We start from the raw sequence: 20,963 nt of genomic DNA, 5'->3' as shown, positions 1-20,963 counted from the left end.
AAAACAAAAAATATTTAGCACCTATCTGCAATACATGCACATTTCCCCATGTTGTATCCCATTAAACATGCTGCAAGTGCAGAACAATAAGTGTTGATGTGCCACAAGTGTAGTATGCTCCTTCCTTCTCTTTGGCATGACAACGCAGCTCTAAATTCCTAGGCATGTGGTGTCATCACTGCCCACTTCATTTCTGATGGATTAAAAAAGAACGCATACCTCTCTCCTTTTCTTCCCCTTTTCCACATCTCAATAACTCCTCCTTGTACACAGGCAGAGAGCACAGGAATATATCAGCTCTCAAGATTTCTGGCTAAATCAACAGGCTTTTTTTTTTGCGTATATTCAACAGATATAACCAAAATATTTCCATATTTATCAGACCAAAAGACAGCAAATAAGAGATGTGCAACTTGTCATGCGATTTTGGACATCAAAGTCTCAGCCCATTATTTTCAATGGCTCCCATTGACAACGTTGCAACTTTGAAAAGGTGCCTGCACTACTTTGATGTGACTTTGATCCAGAGAGTGTAAAGTTGCACAGGTGTGAATGGAGTCTAAAGTGGAACTAAACCCATTTATTTAACAAAGTCCCAAAACCGTTACATTCAGTGCATGCTGTCAACTGACCTGTCAAGCTATTAAATGGATGGTGTTATAACTGATCACATATGCAACACATGGCAAGTGCAGATCAAACGGGCTACGATGGCAGTTTCCTTGGCTGTAAAGGATAGGAGGCTTTAATTCCACTTTCAAACATTAGAATAGCTGGTGTGTACAAACGTCTTTTGTTTTAAGACCAAAATAAAGTCACACCAACACATTATAACAAAAGAACAAACTGTGGCGGAGATTTACTAAAACTGAAACACTCAGACTCTGCTGCAACTGTGCATGGTAGCCATTCAGCTTCTATTATTATTATTATTATTATTATTATTACTACGAGTTTATATAGCGCCAAAGGGTTTGCTCAGCGCTGTACAATAGGGGGGGACAATACATGGCACAGTACAACAAAGACAGATAGCGTACGAGGGGTAAGAGGGCCCTACTCTTACGAGCTTACAATCTAGGAGGGAGGGGGTAAAGGTACAGTAGGAAGTGGCTGGGGGGGATGAAGTGGTAGGAGGAATGAGGGAGGATGGCCGTTAGGTGAGGGTGGGGTAGGCTTCCCTGAAGAGATGGGTTTTGAGGGAGCGCCTGAATGTGAATAGAGAAGGCGACAGTCTGATGGATTGGGGCAGTGAGTTCCAGAGGATGGGGGAGGACCTGGAGAAGTCCTGCAGTCGTGCATGGGAGGAGGAGACCAGGGAGCAGGATAGAAGGAGGTCCTGTGAGGAGCGAAGGGTACGGGTAGGGTGGTACCTGGTGATCAGATTGGTGAGGTAGTCAGGGGCAGTGTTGTGAACGGCTTTGTAGGTCAGGGTAAGGAGTTTAAATTTGATGCGTTGGGCAATCGGGAGCCAGTGGAGGGAGAGGCAGAGGGGGGTGGCAGAGGTGGAGCGGGTGGTAAGGTGGATGAGTCTGGCAGCTGAGTTCAGGATGGTCTGGAGCGGGGAGAGCCTGCACTTGGGTAGGCCAGTGAGGAGGGAGTTGCAGTAGTCAAGGCGTGAGATGATGAGGGAGTGTACTAGAAGTTTGGTGGTGTCTGGGGTGAGGAAGGAGCGGATCTTGGCTATCTTCAGCTTGTTCATTTAAGCTTTGACAATAAAACCTGGAAGCTGATTGGTTTCTCTGCACGGCTGTACCAGATTTGCACTCTCCAGTTTTAGTACATCAACCCCACTGTATAGTATATATTACATCACCAGCTGTTATATGAGGAATTAATAAAATATTATGTCATAACAAAAATGTTAATGATAATCACAAAAGCAGACACAGTTCATGGGGGGTGCTTCTCGGCTTGCTTATGAGATGCTCCCAGGTCCTATGGAGGTCCTTCTGACCTGAATTTCACATGGCCATCGCATTGGCTGCATTTGGATTCCCATCGAAACAAACAAAACACCGTGTACAAAAGTATTTAAATGGTACAAGAGTTAAGCTATGATAATGTCATTGAATCTGAACCCTTGATATGCTGGCATGTAAAAAGGCTCTCCAGTTTCTCTTTTTTTTTTGCAGTGTTGTTCCTGTTCCTCTGTATTGGTATGATTGCTCTGTAATTGTTCACCTACAGTATTCTTCCAGTATAAATGGTTGTCATTTTCTTGAGGCAGAGCTTTAACATTTAATGTGTCACTCTTAAAATAGTTCACATATGTTTATTTATCTGACAATGAGAAGATGTTGCTTTTAATCTTTCCATAGATAATGATTTACCTTATAGACAAAGTGCTGCCGGATAGTTACTTTGTCAATAATCTGCGAGCGCTTTCCGTGGATATGGCTGTATTTAGGGATCTCTTGAGAATGAAGCTACCAGAACTATCTCGCCACCTGGATGTGCTTCAGAAAACTGCAAACAAGGAGAGTGGTGGTATGTGGACTTATTAGATATGCAGTGTTTCATCATGCCCTGTTCTGTCTCTCCAATCTAAGCATTGATAGCGTGATCTCTGTAACTTACAATTGTGATGAGATAGCGATAACTTCAACCTCAGTTGGATACCACAGTCACTGACTCAATCGATAAGACATCTTTTGAAGTTTATTCCATAAACTGGGAGAATCTTACAACAATGAACATTCGATAGGTCAAAAGATCATAATGTTTTCTGCTCCATGACATGAGGCTAGAGCTGCAATGCATTTCTAGGAAAGGGGGAGGGCTATCTATACAGCATTAACTAAACCAAAGGAAAGGGAGGAGCAGAAACAAAATATAGAAACTCGTAAAGGCATATGACTGTAATAGGGCATGTCATGTTTCACATGACTGTCATATTGACTAAGGAACACCCTGAAACATGCTTAATTTTTATATATTTTATTAACGGGTACCTTTTTATAAAGGCATAATTCCTTTTTAAAGCTTTTGCAGTTCATGTCTTAATGATTTGCAAACCCTGGTGACTTCTGTCTCCATTAATGCAGACAAGTCTGATGGATATTTCTGGCTGCATGAAGTCTTGTGCTTGAAGTACATAAAAGATAGATACTTTTCAGAGCTAATTAGTGATTAAAGCTTTACACGGTTTGTTAATCAGTGAAAAATAAGAGCCTGTTAAAACTGTGAAGAAAAAAAAAATCAGCGGCAGCTCTAAAATACAACTTTGGTATTTGGTTTCAGTGATTATATTAATAAAATTCTCTGTGCATCAAATCTGTGGGCTTGCTATCAAAACATAGGCTCATTCATATAGAGATACATACATGAGATCCTCACCTAATCTGGCTGAATGTGAATACAGGCATGCAGATAAGAAGAAAACAAAATAAGCAAAAATAGTTTAAAATGTTTAGAAATCTAAAAAATTTTATTTGTATTTTGCAGGAGGTTATGAGCCCCCACTTACGAATGTCTTCACTATGCAATGGTTCCTGACTTTGTTTGCAACCTGTCTTCCGAATCACACTGTTCTAAAGATCTGGGACTCTGTGTTCTTCGAAGGTTCAGAGATCATTCTAAGGGTGGCACTGGCAATTTGGGCAAAGCTGGGAGAGTAAGTTTGGCTCAATCCCAAAATCGAATTAATTAATAAAGCATTAATATTTTTAATTCAATGTTTTTTTGTGAACTCTTTTATATTTGAGGTATGTGTAAATTGACACTTGCAATACAAAGAAAAGAGGATAGAGAGATGTAAAAACAGGGGAAATTGAGAAGTGAAAGGTTGAAAAAAAATAAAAAGGAGAATGGGGAAAGAGAGGGGATGAAAAAGAAAGACATAGGAGCTCTAATTAGGGGTTGTGGGGGGCTGGGAGTGGTGTAAATGCACTGTTTAATATAATACAAGCTGTACAATCTGAGAATGTGTGATTGATCTCATGAAGCTGTCATTGATGGTAATCTACCCATTAATAGGAGTTGGATTCCCACTGGGAGGCCCTGTGAATGGAATAAATGTCATAGTTGTTTGACCACCATTTTCTTGCATCTAAGTACATTTTGCCATTCCATACTGGCTGTTGAGCTATAGGACCCCTGGGGACTGATGCCCACCGATGGATATTTTGGCATGTGAGACTGCTCTTTAAACTCTTCCAGTCCAATGTGCGAGCCACCTACAAGTCATTGGGGCTTTCAGCTCCTAACTTAATCCATTATTATTAGTGTGGCCTTTACCTTCACGAGATGTATATTGTTCCTTGATGGATCTTGGTCTCTTTAACCAAATTCTTTAATGCGCTTATTCTGCCCTTCAGGTGCTCCCTTTGATGGGTGCACTTATGGTAGATGTCAGGGGGGACAACCATAATCTCCACTGCATCACCCTTCAATACATATAAAGTGTAAAACTCCCAAATGCTATCCTTCAGCTTTTTGGGTTCATTCATAGATCCAAGACTGTTATGCAGATCTGTCACTACAGCTTCAAGGTTACAAACCATATGCTGTTCCCTCTGCATCTCCCAGTCTGTAGCTTTTAGCTTTTGTTTCAAGCTTAGTTATGTTGAGGTCCAGCTGGGTGTTTTGCTTGTGTTACAGTTCAACTTCCATCCCTTGAAACTGCCCTTTCATCTCTTTGATCTGATTTTCTCTAGTTTCAATTTGCTTCTCCAACACCTTGTTTTTATGGTCCAGAACAAATTTTAATTTCTCCAGTTCCCTTCTTTTCCATGTTATAAAGTCTCCTTGTTCTCTTTAGCCTGGATCTTGCTCGCTCGCTCTCTCGATCGATCTCTCGCTCGCTGTCGATCGATCTCTCTCTCGGTCTCTCCCTCTCTCGATCTCTCTCTCTCGACCCTGGATGTCCTCCAGAGGCCTAATCACACCCTGCTGTTCTATCTTCATATTTTCAATATTTTTGTCCTTCTGGAGGCTGCTGATCATCCTAAAAAAGCAATTCTCCCTATTTAGCTACAGTTCACTTTCTCTCACAGATGGTTCCCATATTTAACTTTTACATCTTGGATCATCTTGTTAAAATCTCTGTGGTGTTGTCAGGATTCCTCCTGGACCTGCTGCAGCTGGGTTACCTGTTATGAAGTTTCATCTCCCATTACTCTGTCAGTTTCTCTAGGGCTTGGCTTTTACTCTTCTTCAGCTCGTGCAGCTGATGCTGATTTCCCTCCGGCATCCTCTGTGATTTCACCTGCAGCTCCTGGTGCTTTTTATACCCCATCAGCAGCTTCAGGTTTTTGACCATTTCTTGCATCTTCCAAGAATACATTAGATTCAGCCATGCCCTCCTGATGTTTCAGCTCTTGTTTCTTACCTTCAGCATTTGTAATCTGGTTTGTCATCTTCAGCACCTCTCCATTTCCTGGGATAAAGTTTTAGTTCAGCCTGTCATAATTTATATCCTTCAGTTTGTTCTCAGTTTTCAGTTCACACACAGGTCTGTCCTCCACATGGGACTTTACTTCAATCATCACCTGGTACTTCACCACTAGGTTAGACTTGCTAATTGGAACTTTCTCAGCATACCCCAATTCCTTATCTCTTTTGAGTCCTTGACCCTCCTTGTTGGAAATTTTTCTAAGCAGTAGGCATTGAGAAATGGATAGAAGCTACTTGTGGTCACATGAAATAAAACCACTAACTTGGTGACTGGCCCTGCATGGACTTGGTTCTTGTTATACTACCTCTGTGGGGGAAAGAGGTATTTCATGGATCTTACAGTGCTCATAAATATGATCCTTCCAGAGAGAGATGGAAAGATTCCATTTGGGAGACCCTGAGTGAGCCATCAGGTAGTTTGGAGTAAGAAGAGAAGGCGATTCTGACAAATATCTGAGACATTTTTAAGTGTGCTAAGCACTTTATGAAGTGGCATGGAGGTTAGGTCATAGATGGTGATAGTGGTTTTATCTAGGCCTTTCTCGGACATGGCAAGATATTGGCAGTTTTGGCTGATGACCTTCAGCTACCCTGGTCTGGCCGATTCAGGAGTAGGGAGATTTCTGGCATTCACCTGAATGGAAAGCTGTAGTTTGGTGTTCTACAAAATTGCTGAAATCTGGAAAACCTGCACTTTCTGCCTACTCTACCACCAGCTACCCTGTAAAATAGTTTTTTTTATTGATATGCCATTTAAAATATGTTGACAAATGTAAATGATAAAGTCTTTCTTTACTATAGATGCCCTTTATATATTTCTTCCATATCTGTGCAACACTCCAGCAGGAAACCACTTCAGTACTTTGCCTCTATACAGGAGTTTCCTGTAATACAGACCAATCATTTTATCTCTCTCCTTGTACAGGATGACTGGTCTTGACTCCACCCCATGTAGTTTACCACAGGTAGCCTGTAGCTGGAAGACCGGCTGGGTCCTTGTCCACATCTCTGTTCTCTGCACAGGCTATATGCAGGCCAGTGATGAGATCATCACTATTTTTACAATGAAATATCTGGGATTGTAAAAGTATTTGTTGTACACAAAGTGGATTAATATCCTCTGTGTCTATTGGGAAATATATTTAAAGGAAAGTTTTTATGCCTATGGGTTCCTTTTAATGTTTATATAAGCCTGTAATCTATTTTTCAGTAAGTTTGGCATTGTGCATTACTATGTACAGTTTTCATAAAGTGGGTGTAAAGGTAAAACATTTTTTGTTCAGTTTTGGATGAAATAGGGAATGGTTAGACTCTCTCTCAAGTTTTGTTTGCTGTCAGTGTCAGTATAGAAGTGAAGGAAAAACTACGTAATGAGACAAAGACAGCAAAAAATAAACTTGCAGGGGTTTTAAACCTCTCCTACTCTATCCAAAACTTAAAATGTTTCGCTTTTTCTGATCCTATTGCAAAGTTTGTTACCTTGAAATCTTGCCAGTAACAGCAATTTCTGTTGCAGGCTGAAAGTGCTAAGTCATGGCTTCAGTCAGGAACAGCATTGTCAGTTTGGTGTGTGTGGCCAACATTGTTTGGTTGCTGGGCTGCCCATTAAGTCTAGCTTATAGACATCTCAATAGTCAATAGCGTTTATACAGCAGGCTGACAACAGCGCTGCTAATTGCAAGATAGTGGATCTGTGTTGTCAGCCTACAACAGCAAGTGCGGTTACTGACAGAATTTGCAGGTAAGCATTTGGTAGCTTTGCAACAGTGAAGTATTATTCCAAATATACTGAAACTACATTTTAGGTTTACATACACTTTTGTGCATTCATTTTTGTATTTCTTTTCTGGCAGCATTTAAAGTATAACTAGGCAAAACATTTTTGTTTTTTAAATTTGAATAGAATGGAGAGGGATTAGAATCCCTGTCAGGTTTTTTTTTTTTTTTTTTTGCTATCTCTGCCCCTGTTAACCACTTCAAGTCCGGACACTTTTACCCCCTTCCTGCCCAGGCCAATTTTCAGCTTTCAGCGCTGTCATACTTTGAAGTGCGTGGTCATGCAACACTGTATCCATATTCATTTTTTAGCATTTTTTTGAGACCGATAAAACTTTATTTTGGTGGTATTTATTCACCATTGGAAATTTTTTTTTTTTTTTGCTATATAAATGAAAAAGTCCAAAAATGTTGAAAAAAAGTGTTTTTCTTATAAAATTTTGCAAATAAATAATCTTTCTTCATAAATCTTGGCCAAAATTTATTCAGTTATCTTTTTAGTAAAAAACAATAACCCAAATTAGTTTATAACCAAAAATGTATAATTTTTCAAACTTTTTTTTTACATTTTTATTTTGACACTGTACTACTTATGGGGGGAGATTGAACATTTTTTTTTTTTCCACCCTGATTGCTTTTACACCCATAAAGGCTGTAAAAGCAATCATTTCTCTTTCTCTCTGACTGCATTCTTGCAGCCATTGAGAAATACTGTGCGAGTTGTGATTGGCCACAGCTTGTCACATGGTACAAGGCTGTTGTGAATAGCCTTGTACCATATGACCTCTGTCATCATTCACAGATTTCACTAGCCGTAAGCAATGATGTCAGAAGTGACATCTTGTTGACTACTGTGCATGTGATCACTGATTGGCCAATTAGTGATCACATGATCGGGACCTCACACAGAGGTCCCGTACAGCAATCGGTGTCCTCTGGACACAGCAGGCATCGGATCGTGGTGCCACGCACTTCCAGGGAGCGCGCACAGGCTAAAATGGCAGGCGCCGTTTATAAACAGCAACCCGCCCCTGCACTGCTCCTTCTGGCCGTTTATATACATGGGCCGGACAGGAAGTGGTTAAGGAGATTCACCCTTTCTAGTTGTCCTGTTCACCATGATCAATGAAAGTGCAAGTAATGAAAATCCCAAATTTTGGGTTGTTCCCAGAAAAGTAATAGAGGGGAAATCTTCCAATGCGGACACTAGTTTTGGTGACCTGGGGATCTCCAAGAGATTCCCTTGTTTGCAGGGATTTACTTTCACTTCCTGTTTGGCTATGGGACAGGAAGTAAATGGAAATCTCCGAATTGGGACACAGCGAAAAAAAAATCTGACATGGGTTATAACCCTTTCTTTCTGTATTCAAAATAAAAAAAAGAAAGTTCTACTTTAAAGCTGAACTTTAGGCAGATTAAAAAACACCAAATAATACAGTTCATAAAATTAATAAATGTTTAAATGTAGCTAATGCAAGTAACTTAATCTGTTCTGGTACTGGTATCAGTTTCTTGCAATCCCATGTAATGTAGAATTTGGAGTGGTAGTGACTGGATGGGATGTGGGGGCAAGAAGTGACTTTAGCTGTCTGCGTAGGCAGATGTGAAGTCCCCAACCAGACAGTGCTGTCTAGCAGGGCTTTCAAAGACTTAGGACTGGAAGAACAGGTTTACATATACAGAAAAAAAGCTACCTTACACCTGTTTCAATGCTGCATTTAGCTGTTTGACAGGAGGTCAGTTTTATTGTTGGCTTAGCTCTTTGAAAAAAAAGTGTGATTTGGGATGACCATTTTATGGTGTTAAACTGTGCTACAGTCATTTAAGGGATAAATACTGAATTCCAGCTGTCTGCTTAATGGAGTGTATCCTGAAGTTGCATAACAAGATAATGGTGTCTATGTTACAGGCAGATTGAGTGTTGCCAGAATGCAGATGAATTCTACAGTATGATGGGCAAACTGACGCAGGAGATGCTTGAAGACAATCTACTAGATAGCCATGAACTGATGCAGGTGTGTATGCAGTATGAGATTCAATATACTTTTTTCACTTTCTGAGTTCCCACTTAACAGTTTTTTGCCCTGCCAACTCTGTGATCTTTCCTTGAAGCAGACCACGATACAAACCGGTACAGGGGCCTGCTGGTCTACTGCAATAAAAAATTACAGTATGTTACAATGCAGTTTTCACTGGTATACTGTGATAGTAGCACCATTCTGAATTATGTTCTTTAATTCCAGAACTTGAGGTGTAACTCCAGCTCTCATACCTGTAAACCCTTCAATGATTTGTTTACATTCCAGCTGTATGCCTATTGATTCATCTGTAGCTTTGATGCCCAAGATACCCAAATGATACATCATTTTTTTTGTGAACATACAAGAATCCTCTTGCAATATTTATTTTATATTAACCCCCCCCCCCCATTTTAACCAGTGAAATGTGTACAACTTGTGTTCCTGTTGCTAAAAAGTTGACATTTTATTTTCCCTTTTTATAAAATCACTAAAAAAATCCTGCTTCTGGTACAAAGCATGGTAAAGTTCTTTCATTCTTTTTTGTATTAAAAAAATTGTAAAGGGCTTGAGGGCCCATTAAGATTGAGTTGCAGTTAAATTCACATTGTACAAATAGGTTAAATAGGAAAATTTTTTGTTTAAAAAAATGAAATTGTAAAGTTGATAAGTACAGAGCAATTTGATCTAAAAGCTCTAAAAATAGCAATATTGTTATAATGTGTTTTTAAATGCAGCCTGCAATCCGTGATTGCAGCTGCATTATTAGGGAAGCTGCTGTAAGCATTCCTATCAGAAGGAAGTCAAACTGACTGCAACTTATACTGTATCACCCTTTTCTGTTTATGCCCCCCCTTACACCCTCACCACCAGTGGCATCTAGTAAAAAAATTGCCCCACCTCCACTGTTTTAAAAATGGGCCAGCTGGATTCCCCTTTAATGCAAATGTCCCATTTTCTGTTGCCATTGCTGTTATTTTATAGTGTGTGGAGGCGGGGGGTCACAAAGGAAAATGTCATCAACATAGTTGAGTACTACTTGGCTACTAGAAACTTTTGGGCCATTGAACGCTTTGGTTGGAAGAATATAATATACAGCACAATTTGCAGGGTGCAGGGCTCAGGACTATGTAGTGAAGAACATTAGAGTATAGAGTGCAGGAGTGTAGAATATTCAGCAAACGGCATAAAGTAAAAATTGCACTGGTTAAAAGCAAGTACCTACATGAATTCCTAGAGTGCAAAGTTTAAGAATATATAACCTACAACATAACCTATATAGTGCAGCAGTCAGGAACTATAGTGTGTGTATAGTGCATTGGTCAAAGCAATGTATATAAAACAGAGCGTATGGAGTACAGTGCTACAAAATATTCAACATACAAGATAATATATTGGGTGCAGGGTAAGAGTATATTACATACAAGATAGGACACAGAGTGCAGGCTTCTTCAGTAAGCAATTTATAACACCATGTATGAGGTGCAGCGTTCAGGGGTGTGTAAGGTACTGCCCCCAACATTTGCTGGTCAGTTGGAGAAAGAATGCCTAGCAGACAGTCCGTGAACAGTGGAAATGTAATCATGTCCTGTGTCCGTGGCCAGTGAGAGGAAAATTGCCCTGGCATCCATTGTCAGTTGCAGGGAATAATGTCTCAGCTCCAGTAGTCAGTGGTACTGACACTCTGCAGACAGGGGCTTGAATGTGTGGCCTTCTTATTGTGGGGGGATTGAGGCCATTACCTCAATTATCTTGCTCTTCATCAAGCCCTATGTGAAAGTACGTAGACCCACCAGAGGATTCTCCAGTCCTAAGTTGGTTTATTGTGGTTCAATAAATAGTAACCAGAGGAAGCAGAAGGTACATTTTTTTACTCAAAATAATTTTTATTAATACTGCCGTGATTTATGGTATGTCTAGATAAGCACTATATGCTTTTATCTTACTTTTATATGCAGGGTTGTAGGGTGTGTTCTTCTACTTCAAGCTGTTCAGTGAGTACAGTGGTACTTGTTAGAACACCTTAAAGTAAACCACTGCTTGTCCCATGCAGGACAAAGCAACAAGTTACCTACTTATCCAATGTGTAAGCTACGATTTGCTTACTCAGGACTATGACCTGCTCTGATTGGTCTATTGCTGCCACTCAGAGAGTCACATGCTTCTCCATACATATTTTCTATAGCTATTGGTGCTGAATGGAGAAGTGTGTGTGTGTGTGTGTGTGTGTGTGTGTGTGTGTGTGGTGGGGGGGGGGGGGGGTCGCAAAGAAGGAAGATATGAATAAGCTGGGAATATGTAGGTGATCAAAGCAAACCTGCTGCCTTGAATTTCTTGTACAGTGGAATATTAGGCAGACCAATAAATAAACAGTTGAAATAAAAATTGTGTGGCAGACAAAATGAAAAACAAGTAATTATGTACAGCAAGTCTTGTGATTTACACACCTCTCCCACACTGCACAGCCAGGATGACCACTCTACTTTTTTCAGTCTACTGGTTCCACTTCACCTTAACCACATGAGTACCAGCCTGCATTAATTCAATTTTTTTTATTTGACATTTCTGGATATACAGTATGTTAATAGCTGAGGTCCTTGATGTGTCTGAACACCTGAAATTTGCCTAAAGAGTTACCATACACATCCTCTCTGTTTTATGTAGATTTTACAAGTAGGCCTCAAATAACAGCATTTGGTCATTTATTGCTGGTATATACTATGTATACTATGTGCGAGGTAATTTTATATAACTACATCAATGTAAAATGTGTGTATGTATTTGTGTGTGTGTGTATATACAATATTATTTATTGTATGTGTGTGTATATATGTGTGTGTATATGTGTGTGTATGTATGTATGTATGTATATATATATATATATATATATATATATATATGTGTGTGTGTATGTGTGTGTTTTTTGTGTGCGTGTAATTTTCATTTTAGATGCCGACAATGAATGCAGATGTTTCCCAAGTAATATTTTCATTTGCTTTTGCTTTCTCTAGACTGTTTACTCCATGGCTCCTTTCCCTTTTCCACAACTTGCAGAGCTGAGGGAGAAGTACACCTATAACATCACACCTTTCCCAGCACCTGTTAAGTCTGCTTCATTCTCTGGGTATGTAGTTATGACATTTTGTGCTTCACACCAATAATGACACTGCCAGTTTTAGAAAGGTTACATATGGGATGTGTACGTGTTAGTATCATCTAACACGGGGTCTCCAAACTTTCTAAACAAAAGGCCAGTCTGCAATCCTACAGATTTTAGCAGGGCCAGACTTTGACCAGTTGGAGTAGAAGATGCTCCAGCATCAGTGGTCATAAATAATGCTCTATTATTGGTTTGAAAGGAAGCAATAGTGCCCGATCATTAAATTGGATTGAATGGAAGGAATAGTGCCCCATTGTTGGTATCAATGGGAAGAATAGTGCCCCATCAACATTGTTAGTTGGTGGAATAGTGCCCCAAGGGCCAGATAAAGGCAAGCCAAGGGCCACATCCAGCCCCTGGGCCAGAGTTTGGAGACCACTGCTCTAACAGGAAAAATGCAGGACTTGGGCTATGTGGATGACCTATCTTTGATGTTACACTCATTAAGTGATATAAGCATCAAGCTTTAGTGGTCAAGAAAACCTGTATCTTCAAAACAATGTTTTTAAAAGGGTCAATAGATTTCCTGGATAGACAGCAGTGGAGGAATCATGATTTACAGAATCTTGGAAGACCAAATCCCTTTGCTATCCTTAGCATAATATGCTGATCTCTGGTATAGTGACCTGTAAATTTGTACAAGAAAGTGAAAATACTGTTACTATATGGGTGCAAAATGTGGAAGACAACTTACCAGGCAACCACTAGTCATGCAAAATAGTTCTAAAAAAAATATATACCTTGACTGGAACCCTTCACATGTTTTAAAAAGGGCAAAACTTGGGAAAAACAGTTACTGCTTAAAGTGATATTAAAGTATATGTAAACCCTCATCTTATAAAACAACCTATACAGTTTAAAATAGAAATCAAAGGTAAAACATTTGTGTACAGATATAAAAACATTACAAATACCTTTTCCCCCTGTTTTTACAAGTGACCACATACCCTCTGTTCTGAGCTGCATAGAGATCTGGGGAGGAGAAACAACAACACACTGGCCTTTCCAGTGAATGGCTGTGCAGGGTGAGGCAGAAGTCTGATCATTGGAGGAGAGCACATTGAGTTCCCAGCAAAGCTAGAGAACTGACCATGCCTATGCTCTCATGCACAATACACCATAATATAATGACAGTGTATTATTCAAAAAAATAAAAGTAATAAAGTGAGTCCGGAAAAGATAATTATTTAATAAATATTAAACATCCTCCAAAAGAAGTGCAGTGCTGTGTAGCTCTTCTTAAAAACACCCAGTGACACCAAATCCTTGCAAAAGGTCAACAGCTTACCAGATGACATAAACCTATGATACAGTTGCAAGAAAAAGTATGTGAACCCCTTGGGATTACGTGGAGTTTTGCATGAATTGGGCATAAAATGTGCTCTGAACGTCATCTAAGTCACAACAATAGAAGAACACAGTCTGCTGAACATAATACTACACAAACATTAGATGTTGCCATGGTTTAATTGCACATAACATGTAAACATTCACAGTGCAGGGAGGAAAAAGTATGTGAACCTTTGGACTTAATAACTGGTTGACCCTCCTTTGGCAGCAATAACCTCAACCAAACGTTTCCTGTAGTTGCAGATCAGACCTGCACAACGATCTGGAGTAATTTTGGACCACTCCTCTTCACAAAACTGTTTCAGTGTAGCAATATTCTTGGGATGTCTGGTGTGAATCGCTCTCTTAAGGTCATGCCACAGCATTTCAATCGGGTTGAGGTCAGGACTCTGACTGGGCCACTCCAGAAGGCGTATTCTGTGCTGTTGCAGCCATTGTTTTGTTGAATTACTTGTATGCTTTGGGTCATTGTCCTGTTGCCTCACCCATCCTCTGCAGAGCTTCAGTTGGCGGACAGATGGTCGTACGTTTTCCTGCAAAATGTCTTGATAAACTCTGGAATTCATTTTCCCATCAATGACAACAATCCATCCAGGCCCTGAGGCAGCAAAGCAGCCCCAAACCATGATGCTCCCTTCGCCATGTTTTACAGTGGGGATGAGGTTTTGATGTTGGTGTGCTGTGCCTTTTTTTCTCCACACATAGTGTTGTGTGTTCTTCCCAAACAACTCAATCTTGGTTTCATCTGTCCACAGTATATTTTGCCAGTAGTGCTGTGGAACATCCAGGTGCTCTTTTGCATACTTCAAACGTACTGCAATATTCTTTTTGGACAGCAAAGGCTTCCTCCGTGGTGTCCTCCCATGTACTCCATTCTTGTTTAATGTTTTCCTTATTGTAGATGTGTCAACAAAAATGTTAGTATGTGCCAGAGATTTCTGTAGGTCTTTAGCTGACACTCTGGGATTCTTCTTTACCTCATGCAGCATTCTGCGCTGTGCTCTTGCAGTCATTTTTACAGGACGACCATGCCTAGGGAGAGTAGCAACAGTGCTAAACTTTCTCCATTTGTAGACAGTCTGTCTTACCGTGGACACATGAACATCAAGGCTTTTGGAGATACTTTTGTAACCCTTTCCAGCTTCATGCAATTCAACAATTCTTGATCGTAGGTCTTCTGATAGCTCTTTTCTGCGAGGCATGGTTCACATCAGACAGTGCTTCTTGAAACCAGTAAACCCAAAACAGGTGTGTGTTTTTTAAGGGCAGGACAGCTGTCAGCAACACATCCAATATCATCACACTGATTGGAGTCAAAGTTGGCTCACTCCTGGCTCCAATTATCTCTGGGAGAAGTCATTAAGCTAGGGCTTCACATACTTTTTCCTCCCTGCACTGTGAATGTTTACATGTTATGTGCAATTAAACCATGGCAACATCTAATATTTGTGTAGTATTATGTTCAGCAGACTGTGTTCTTCTATTGTTGTGACTTAGATGCCGTTCAGAGCACATTTTATGCCCAATTCATGCAAAACTCCACGTAATCCCAAGGGGTTCACATACTTTTTCTTGCAACTGTATAAAGCAAATGGTCTACATGTGCCTTTAGGGTTGTTCTGGCCACCATCTTGCCAAAAGGACCATCTGTGCCGCAGTCTTTATATCCAACAGAGTTGCTCAGTATCTCTCAAAAATAAAAACACAATGCCGACCCATCGTGTAAAACTGTATGAAAATACTTTATTACTTAAAACAAAGTATTGAACTTCCATTCCAGCGCATCATACCACATCATAGGAAGCGTTCCCACAGTTTGCTGAAAGGAATGTCCAATCGTCTTTATTTATAAGTACATGGTGCAGTAGGCACATATCAGGAATATGAAATGTTGGGTTTACATATTCTTTAATGTGATTTTATTTCTCTTTTTTTCAAATTCTTTTGCAATAACTTGACCTTGCAAAGTGTTCCTTTGTGTCTGCATCAGTTGGTCTTCTTAGCACTGGTTGTGATATATGGATGGAAGGTAGTTCCTTTCTCTTGTAGGGCTCTATTGAGCCACCCTTGTGTGCATGTTTTCAACTTGTGTCCATAGCACAAGACAGGCCTTGAAATTTCTGCTCACCAATGGCAGGTGGAAATTATGGTGGGGGCGAGTGTGTCCCCCAGGGCCGTCTTGCTGAGCAGGCTCAGAGCTCAGACTGGATCTGTCATTGGCACTGGGAGCCGTCAGACTGCTCAATAGCAGTGAAAGCAAAGGAAGGAGTGTGTGCTGTGCTCTCTGCCTCCCCCTAGAGTGCAGTACCCGGCTCTGAGAGTGAACAACAAAGTACTGCAACTTTTTATAGGGGTGTGTGCGCACCTACCTAATTTCAGCTCACTCTGGTCACATGATCCTCTATGTCAGCTAGTGGTGGCTTCAGGGGAGAGGAGAGAGCACTTAACAGTGTGCGTGTGTGTGTCAAGGTGTGTGTGTTTTGTTTGTGTCTGTGTATGCATGTACATGTGACTGTGTGTATCTGTACATGTGTCTGCACGTATGTACGTGTGTGTGTGCATGTACACGTGTGTGTGTGTTTGTGTATGTACGTACAGTGGGGCAAAAAAGTATTTAGTCAGCCACCAATTGTGAAAGTTCTCCCACTTAAAAAGATGAGAGAGGCCTGTAATTGGCATCATAGGTAGACCTCGACTAAGAGACAAAATGAGAAAAAAATCCAGACAATCACATTGGCTGATTTAGAAAGAATTTTTATTTGCAAATTATGGTGGAAAATAAGTATTTGGTCAATATGAAAAATTCATCTCAATACTTTGTTACATACCCTTTATTGGCAATGACAGAGGTCAAATGTTTCCTGTAAGTCTTCACAAGGTTGGCACACACTGTTGCTGATATGTTGGCCCATTCCTCCATGCAGATCTCCTCTAGAGCAGTGATGTTTTGGGGCTGTCGCTGGGCAACATGGACTTTCAACACCCTCCAAAGGTTTTCTATGGGGTTGAGATCTGGAGACTGGCTAGGCCACTCCAGGACCTTGAAATGCTTCTTACGAAGCCACTCCTTCGTTGCCTGGGCGGTATGTTTGGGATCATTGTAATGTTGGAAGACCCAGCCACGTTTCATCTTCAACGCCCTTGCTGATGGAAGGAGGTTTTGTCAGGGCAGGAGCTGAGGAACGGACAGGCAGGCCTAACAATGTAACGCACTGGCTGATGACAACCACCACCCACAGACCAAAGTCCCTCAGGGCGCGGAGTCTAAGTCCCAGGCTGCCCTTCACCAGGGCCCCTGATGGTGGGGATGGACTTGACGCAGCCAGGAACCAGGTCGCGGCCCCCGAGACACCTCAGCTGCGGTAATGGCCGCCGCCAATGGCGTGTAGCTGGTGGAAGAGACAAAAGAGTAGTCAGACAAGCCGGGGTCAACAACAACAGGACAGAACAGTACAGGACAGCAGACGAGAATCACAGGTCACGAGCCGGGTTCAGCAACAGAGGGTCAGATCAAAGGAGGATACAAAGAATAGTCAAGACAAGCCGAATCAGATACCAGGAGAGTCACGAGAGTCAGAACAGAGTAACAGCAACACAAAGACACAAGACACAAGTGCAAAGAGCATGTGCGGGCCACAGGCTTATATGTCATCAGCCACACCCCTCTGGAGGATGGACCACAGAAACCTGAAGGCATAAAAGGGCTCCCATCATGCACAGCAGAATCCATGATGGACACCAGCACATGAAGTAACAACCACAGGAAAAAGGTAGGACCTTGACAGGTTTGCACTCAAAATCTCACGATACATGGCCCCATTCATTCTGTCCTGTACATGGATCAGTCGTCCTGGTCCCTTTGTGGAGAAATAGCCCCAAAGCATGATGTTGCCACCCCCATGCTTCACAGTAGGTATGGTGTTCTTTGGATGCAACTCAGCATTCTCTCTCCTCCAAACACGATGAGTTGTGTTTCTACCAAACAGTTCTATTTTGGTTTCATCTGACCATATGACATTCTCCCAATCCAAATGCTCTCTAGCAAACTTCAGACGGGCCCGGACATGTACTGGCTTAAGCAGGGGGACACGTCGGGCACTGCAGGATCTGAGTCCCTGGCGGCATAGTGCGTTACTGATGGTAGCCTTTGTTACGTTGGTCCCAGCTCTCTGCAGGTCATTCACTAGGTCCCCCTGTGTGGTCCTGGGATTTTTGCTCACCGTTCTTGTGATCATTTTGACCCCACGGGGTGAGATCTTGCGTGGAGCCCCAGATCGAGGGAGATTATCAGTGGTCTTGTATGTCTTCCATTTTCTAATTATTGCTCCCACAGTTGATTTGTTCACACCAAGCTGCTTGCCTATTGCAGATTCAGTCTTCCCAGCCTGGTGCAGGTCTACAATTTTGTTTCTAGTGTCCTTCGACAGCTCTTTGGTCTTCACCATAGTGGAGTTTGGAGTGTGACTGTTTGAGGTTGTGGACAGGTGTCTTTTATACTGATAACAAGTTCAAACAGGTGCTATTGATACAGGTAATGAATGCAGGACAGGGGAGCCTCTTAAAGAAGAAGGTACAAGTCTGTGAGAGCCAGAAATCTTACTTGTTTGTAGGTGACCAAATACTTATTTTCCACCATAATTTGCAAATAAATTCTTTCCAAACCAGCCAATGTGATTGTCTGGATTTTTTTTCTCATTTTGTCTCTCATAGTTGAGGTCTACCTATGATGCCAATTACAGGCCTCTCTCTTCTTTTTAAGTGGGAGAACTTGCACAATTGGTGGCTGACTAAATACTTTTTTGCCTCACTGTACATGTGTCTGTGTGTACATGTGTCTGTGCATGTATGTACATGTGTCTGTGCATGTGTATTTCTGTGTATGTACATGTGTCTGTGTGTATGCGTGTCTGTACGTGCCTGTGTGTGTATACATGTCTGTGTATGTGTACACATGTGTCTCTGTGCGTGTGTGTACATGTTTCTGTGAGTGTGTATGTACATATGTGTGTGTGTGTGTCTGTTTGTGTGTGTTTGTTGGTGGCGAGTAACTCTTAAGGCCTGGCTAGTAGCTCGGGACTTGAAATTTTAAGCCCTGGCATAAGACATCTGGGCGGCAAGCCACTTCCATGCCTCTTGCCACCCTTCCTTAGCCCATGTGCTGTTCCTTCTGAACAGTGCATGTGAGATACTTGGCATGAACTTCCCTTCCCAAAATATTGGGGTTTACACACATAGTGAGTGTTAGCAATGTACTATTTAAAAAATTAGTATTCAATACTATTTCAAGAATAGAATAATTTGTGTATATAACCTACATTCGATGGCAGAATAATTACACTGTCTGGCTGTCTATTTATCTTTCTAAAATGCGTCTGTAGCAAATCTTTTTAGTTGAAGCACTATCAAATTTGAAAAGACCACCCAAGCTGCAATATTAGCCCATTACTGTAATTGGGAGCCTCAGAGACCAATACTGAGGCATATCTATGTGAAGAGACATTCTAAGCACCTGTAAAGCTTAAACTAAAAGTGAACATGAGGGGCTAGATAAATGCTAGACTTGACCCAGTATTTTGGAGTTCAGGTTGTTTAAAAAGTTATTATCAAATAAAGGCTTCAGTCATTTAAACATTTCTAGTAAGAAGTGAGTGAAGAAAATACAGAATAAATCAGATCTAGCATGTATTACGCCTTAATATTTTAGGCGACCAAGCAAAATGGGAGACAGCGATGAAGAAATTGATGAAGATGAAGACATAAATGCTAATTCTGTTGGATGTCTGGGCCCATTTAGTGGACTTTTAGCCCCAGAACTGCAGAGGTACCAGAAACAAATTAAAGGTAAGCTAAAATTCCAGTTTTAAAATAGAAGCGTGTATACATAAATATTGTTCCCTACCACCAATGTGACAGTTAAAAGCTACAGTATATTTGCTCTAGTGAGATGCATTCCATTCCTTCACTTCTAGAAAAATTCACTCCTTTCCCTTGTTTCTAGTAAGATGCACTCAATTTCTTCACTTTTTAGTAGCGACTAAAAGTGCCTATAAAGATAAACACTTATTTACAGGTTTAGGTTATAACCCACAGCATTTTGCTAATCTCTGCACTTAGGGTCTCATTAAAGTTTCATGTTATAATATCCACACTTTAACATAGTCTGTTTTTTCCAGAGCATAAAGAAGAGCAGAAACTTGGCAACATTGCAGAGCTCAGCCCAGGTGCAATTGACTCATATCGTGGAGAATATCATGCTGTGTTTAATAGTATGATGATGGAGCGTATGACCACTGACATCAATGCCCTAAAACAGCAGTACTCCAGGATCAAGAAGAGGCAGCTGCAGCAAATTCACCAGGTCTACATCAGAGCAGGTAATATATTTAGTTTGTCTGTGAACATTCCTCATAGTGGAGCGTTTTGTATTCATCTCAGGAAAACAATTTAATAGTTGTAATAGTGACCCAGGTGATTATCAGTTTCTTTTCCTAATGAAACTCACTGCAAGTTGGAATCTACATTTGTCTTCAATATCATGTAGATTTCAATATTTGCTTGTAATTGTAAGCAGTCTTTTCATAAAGATAAAATTATAGCAAAGATATTGTGCAAAAAAGTCATAAATGCTGCCCCAGAATCACTAATACTTTCACTTCTAGTTATTACCACTATTATAGTTTTGATGGACGCACAAGAGCCATTTAGAAGGAACCAGCCAGGATATCCATATTGGAGCAGCCATTGCTGACTTCTTTTTTGTTTTTTAAGGTACAAGATCCAGGGCTGTCACCCAGATCCTAGCTTCAAGGATATGCAAAGATTATGCATATCTGGTTTTCTGACACCTGATACACACATGTGAGTTCCAAGTCAGTCACTCAATAACTGGGGCAACAAGAATAAGTATGACTGCACCGAATCTTGCACCTCCAAGACTCATCAATGGCAGCTCTAATATTCCTATCCTGGCAGATTCCTTTTAATATGTATACATATGGTATACTGTATCTTTGCATTTATCCATACCTACTAAGCTGATGCCTTTAAAAAACAAGTTGTGGCAAAGGGCACTAATATATTTGTTTTATATCCATTAATACACATTGTATTTTGTTTTTTTTTCCTGTAAACTTAGGACTCGAAGAAGAAAGGGATCCTGGGATTTTGTTTGATCCCAGGGATCAGCTGAATAATGGTATTTTAAAAAGTTCCTGTTTTATGGAGGTTTTGTTTGTTTTATTCCTAACATGCACGGTCATCCT

At 40.8% G+C, this 20,963-nt stretch overlaps 1 protein-coding gene and 2 pseudogenes across 4 annotated transcripts in view; 1 reads left to right on the top strand and 2 right to left on the bottom strand.

The window, feature by feature from the left end:
- Window positions 1–20,963, top strand: part of TBC1D30 (TBC1 domain family member 30) — a 96,732-nt gene that overhangs the window by 71,504 nt on the left and 4,265 nt on the right. For 2 of the 4 annotated variants that reach the window (XM_089674154.1, XM_089674156.1), the window contains 7 exons: window positions 2,322–2,490; window positions 3,448–3,616; window positions 9,083–9,188; window positions 12,203–12,315; window positions 19,406–19,542; window positions 19,875–20,075; window positions 20,837–20,896. In XM_089674154.1, coding sequence (XP_089530280.1) covers window positions 2,322–2,490; window positions 3,448–3,616; window positions 9,083–9,188; window positions 12,203–12,315; window positions 19,406–19,542; window positions 19,875–20,075; window positions 20,837–20,896 — 955 coding nt within the window. The remainder of the gene's footprint in view (window positions 1–2,321; window positions 2,491–3,447; window positions 3,617–9,082; window positions 9,189–12,202; window positions 12,316–19,405; window positions 19,543–19,874; window positions 20,076–20,836; window positions 20,897–20,963) is intronic. The other 2 variants (XM_089674155.1, XM_089674157.1) reach the window with 1 other exon arrangement.
- On the bottom strand, window positions 4,210–4,752 carry LOC149464846 (cilia- and flagella-associated protein 57 C-like; annotated as a pseudogene).
- Window positions 4,751–5,746, bottom strand: LOC149464845 (cilia- and flagella-associated protein 57-like; annotated as a pseudogene).

The sequence above is a fragment of the Staurois parvus genome, unplaced genomic scaffold, assembly GCF_062004578.1.
Source record: "Staurois parvus isolate SC_StPar_1 unplaced genomic scaffold, SC_StPar_1.0 ptg000147l, whole genome shotgun sequence".
Taxonomy (NCBI): Eukaryota; Metazoa; Chordata; class Amphibia; order Anura; family Ranidae; genus Staurois; species Staurois parvus.
The sequence above is the reverse complement of the archived record's forward strand: the minus strand, read 5'-3'. Positions and strand labels throughout refer to the sequence as shown.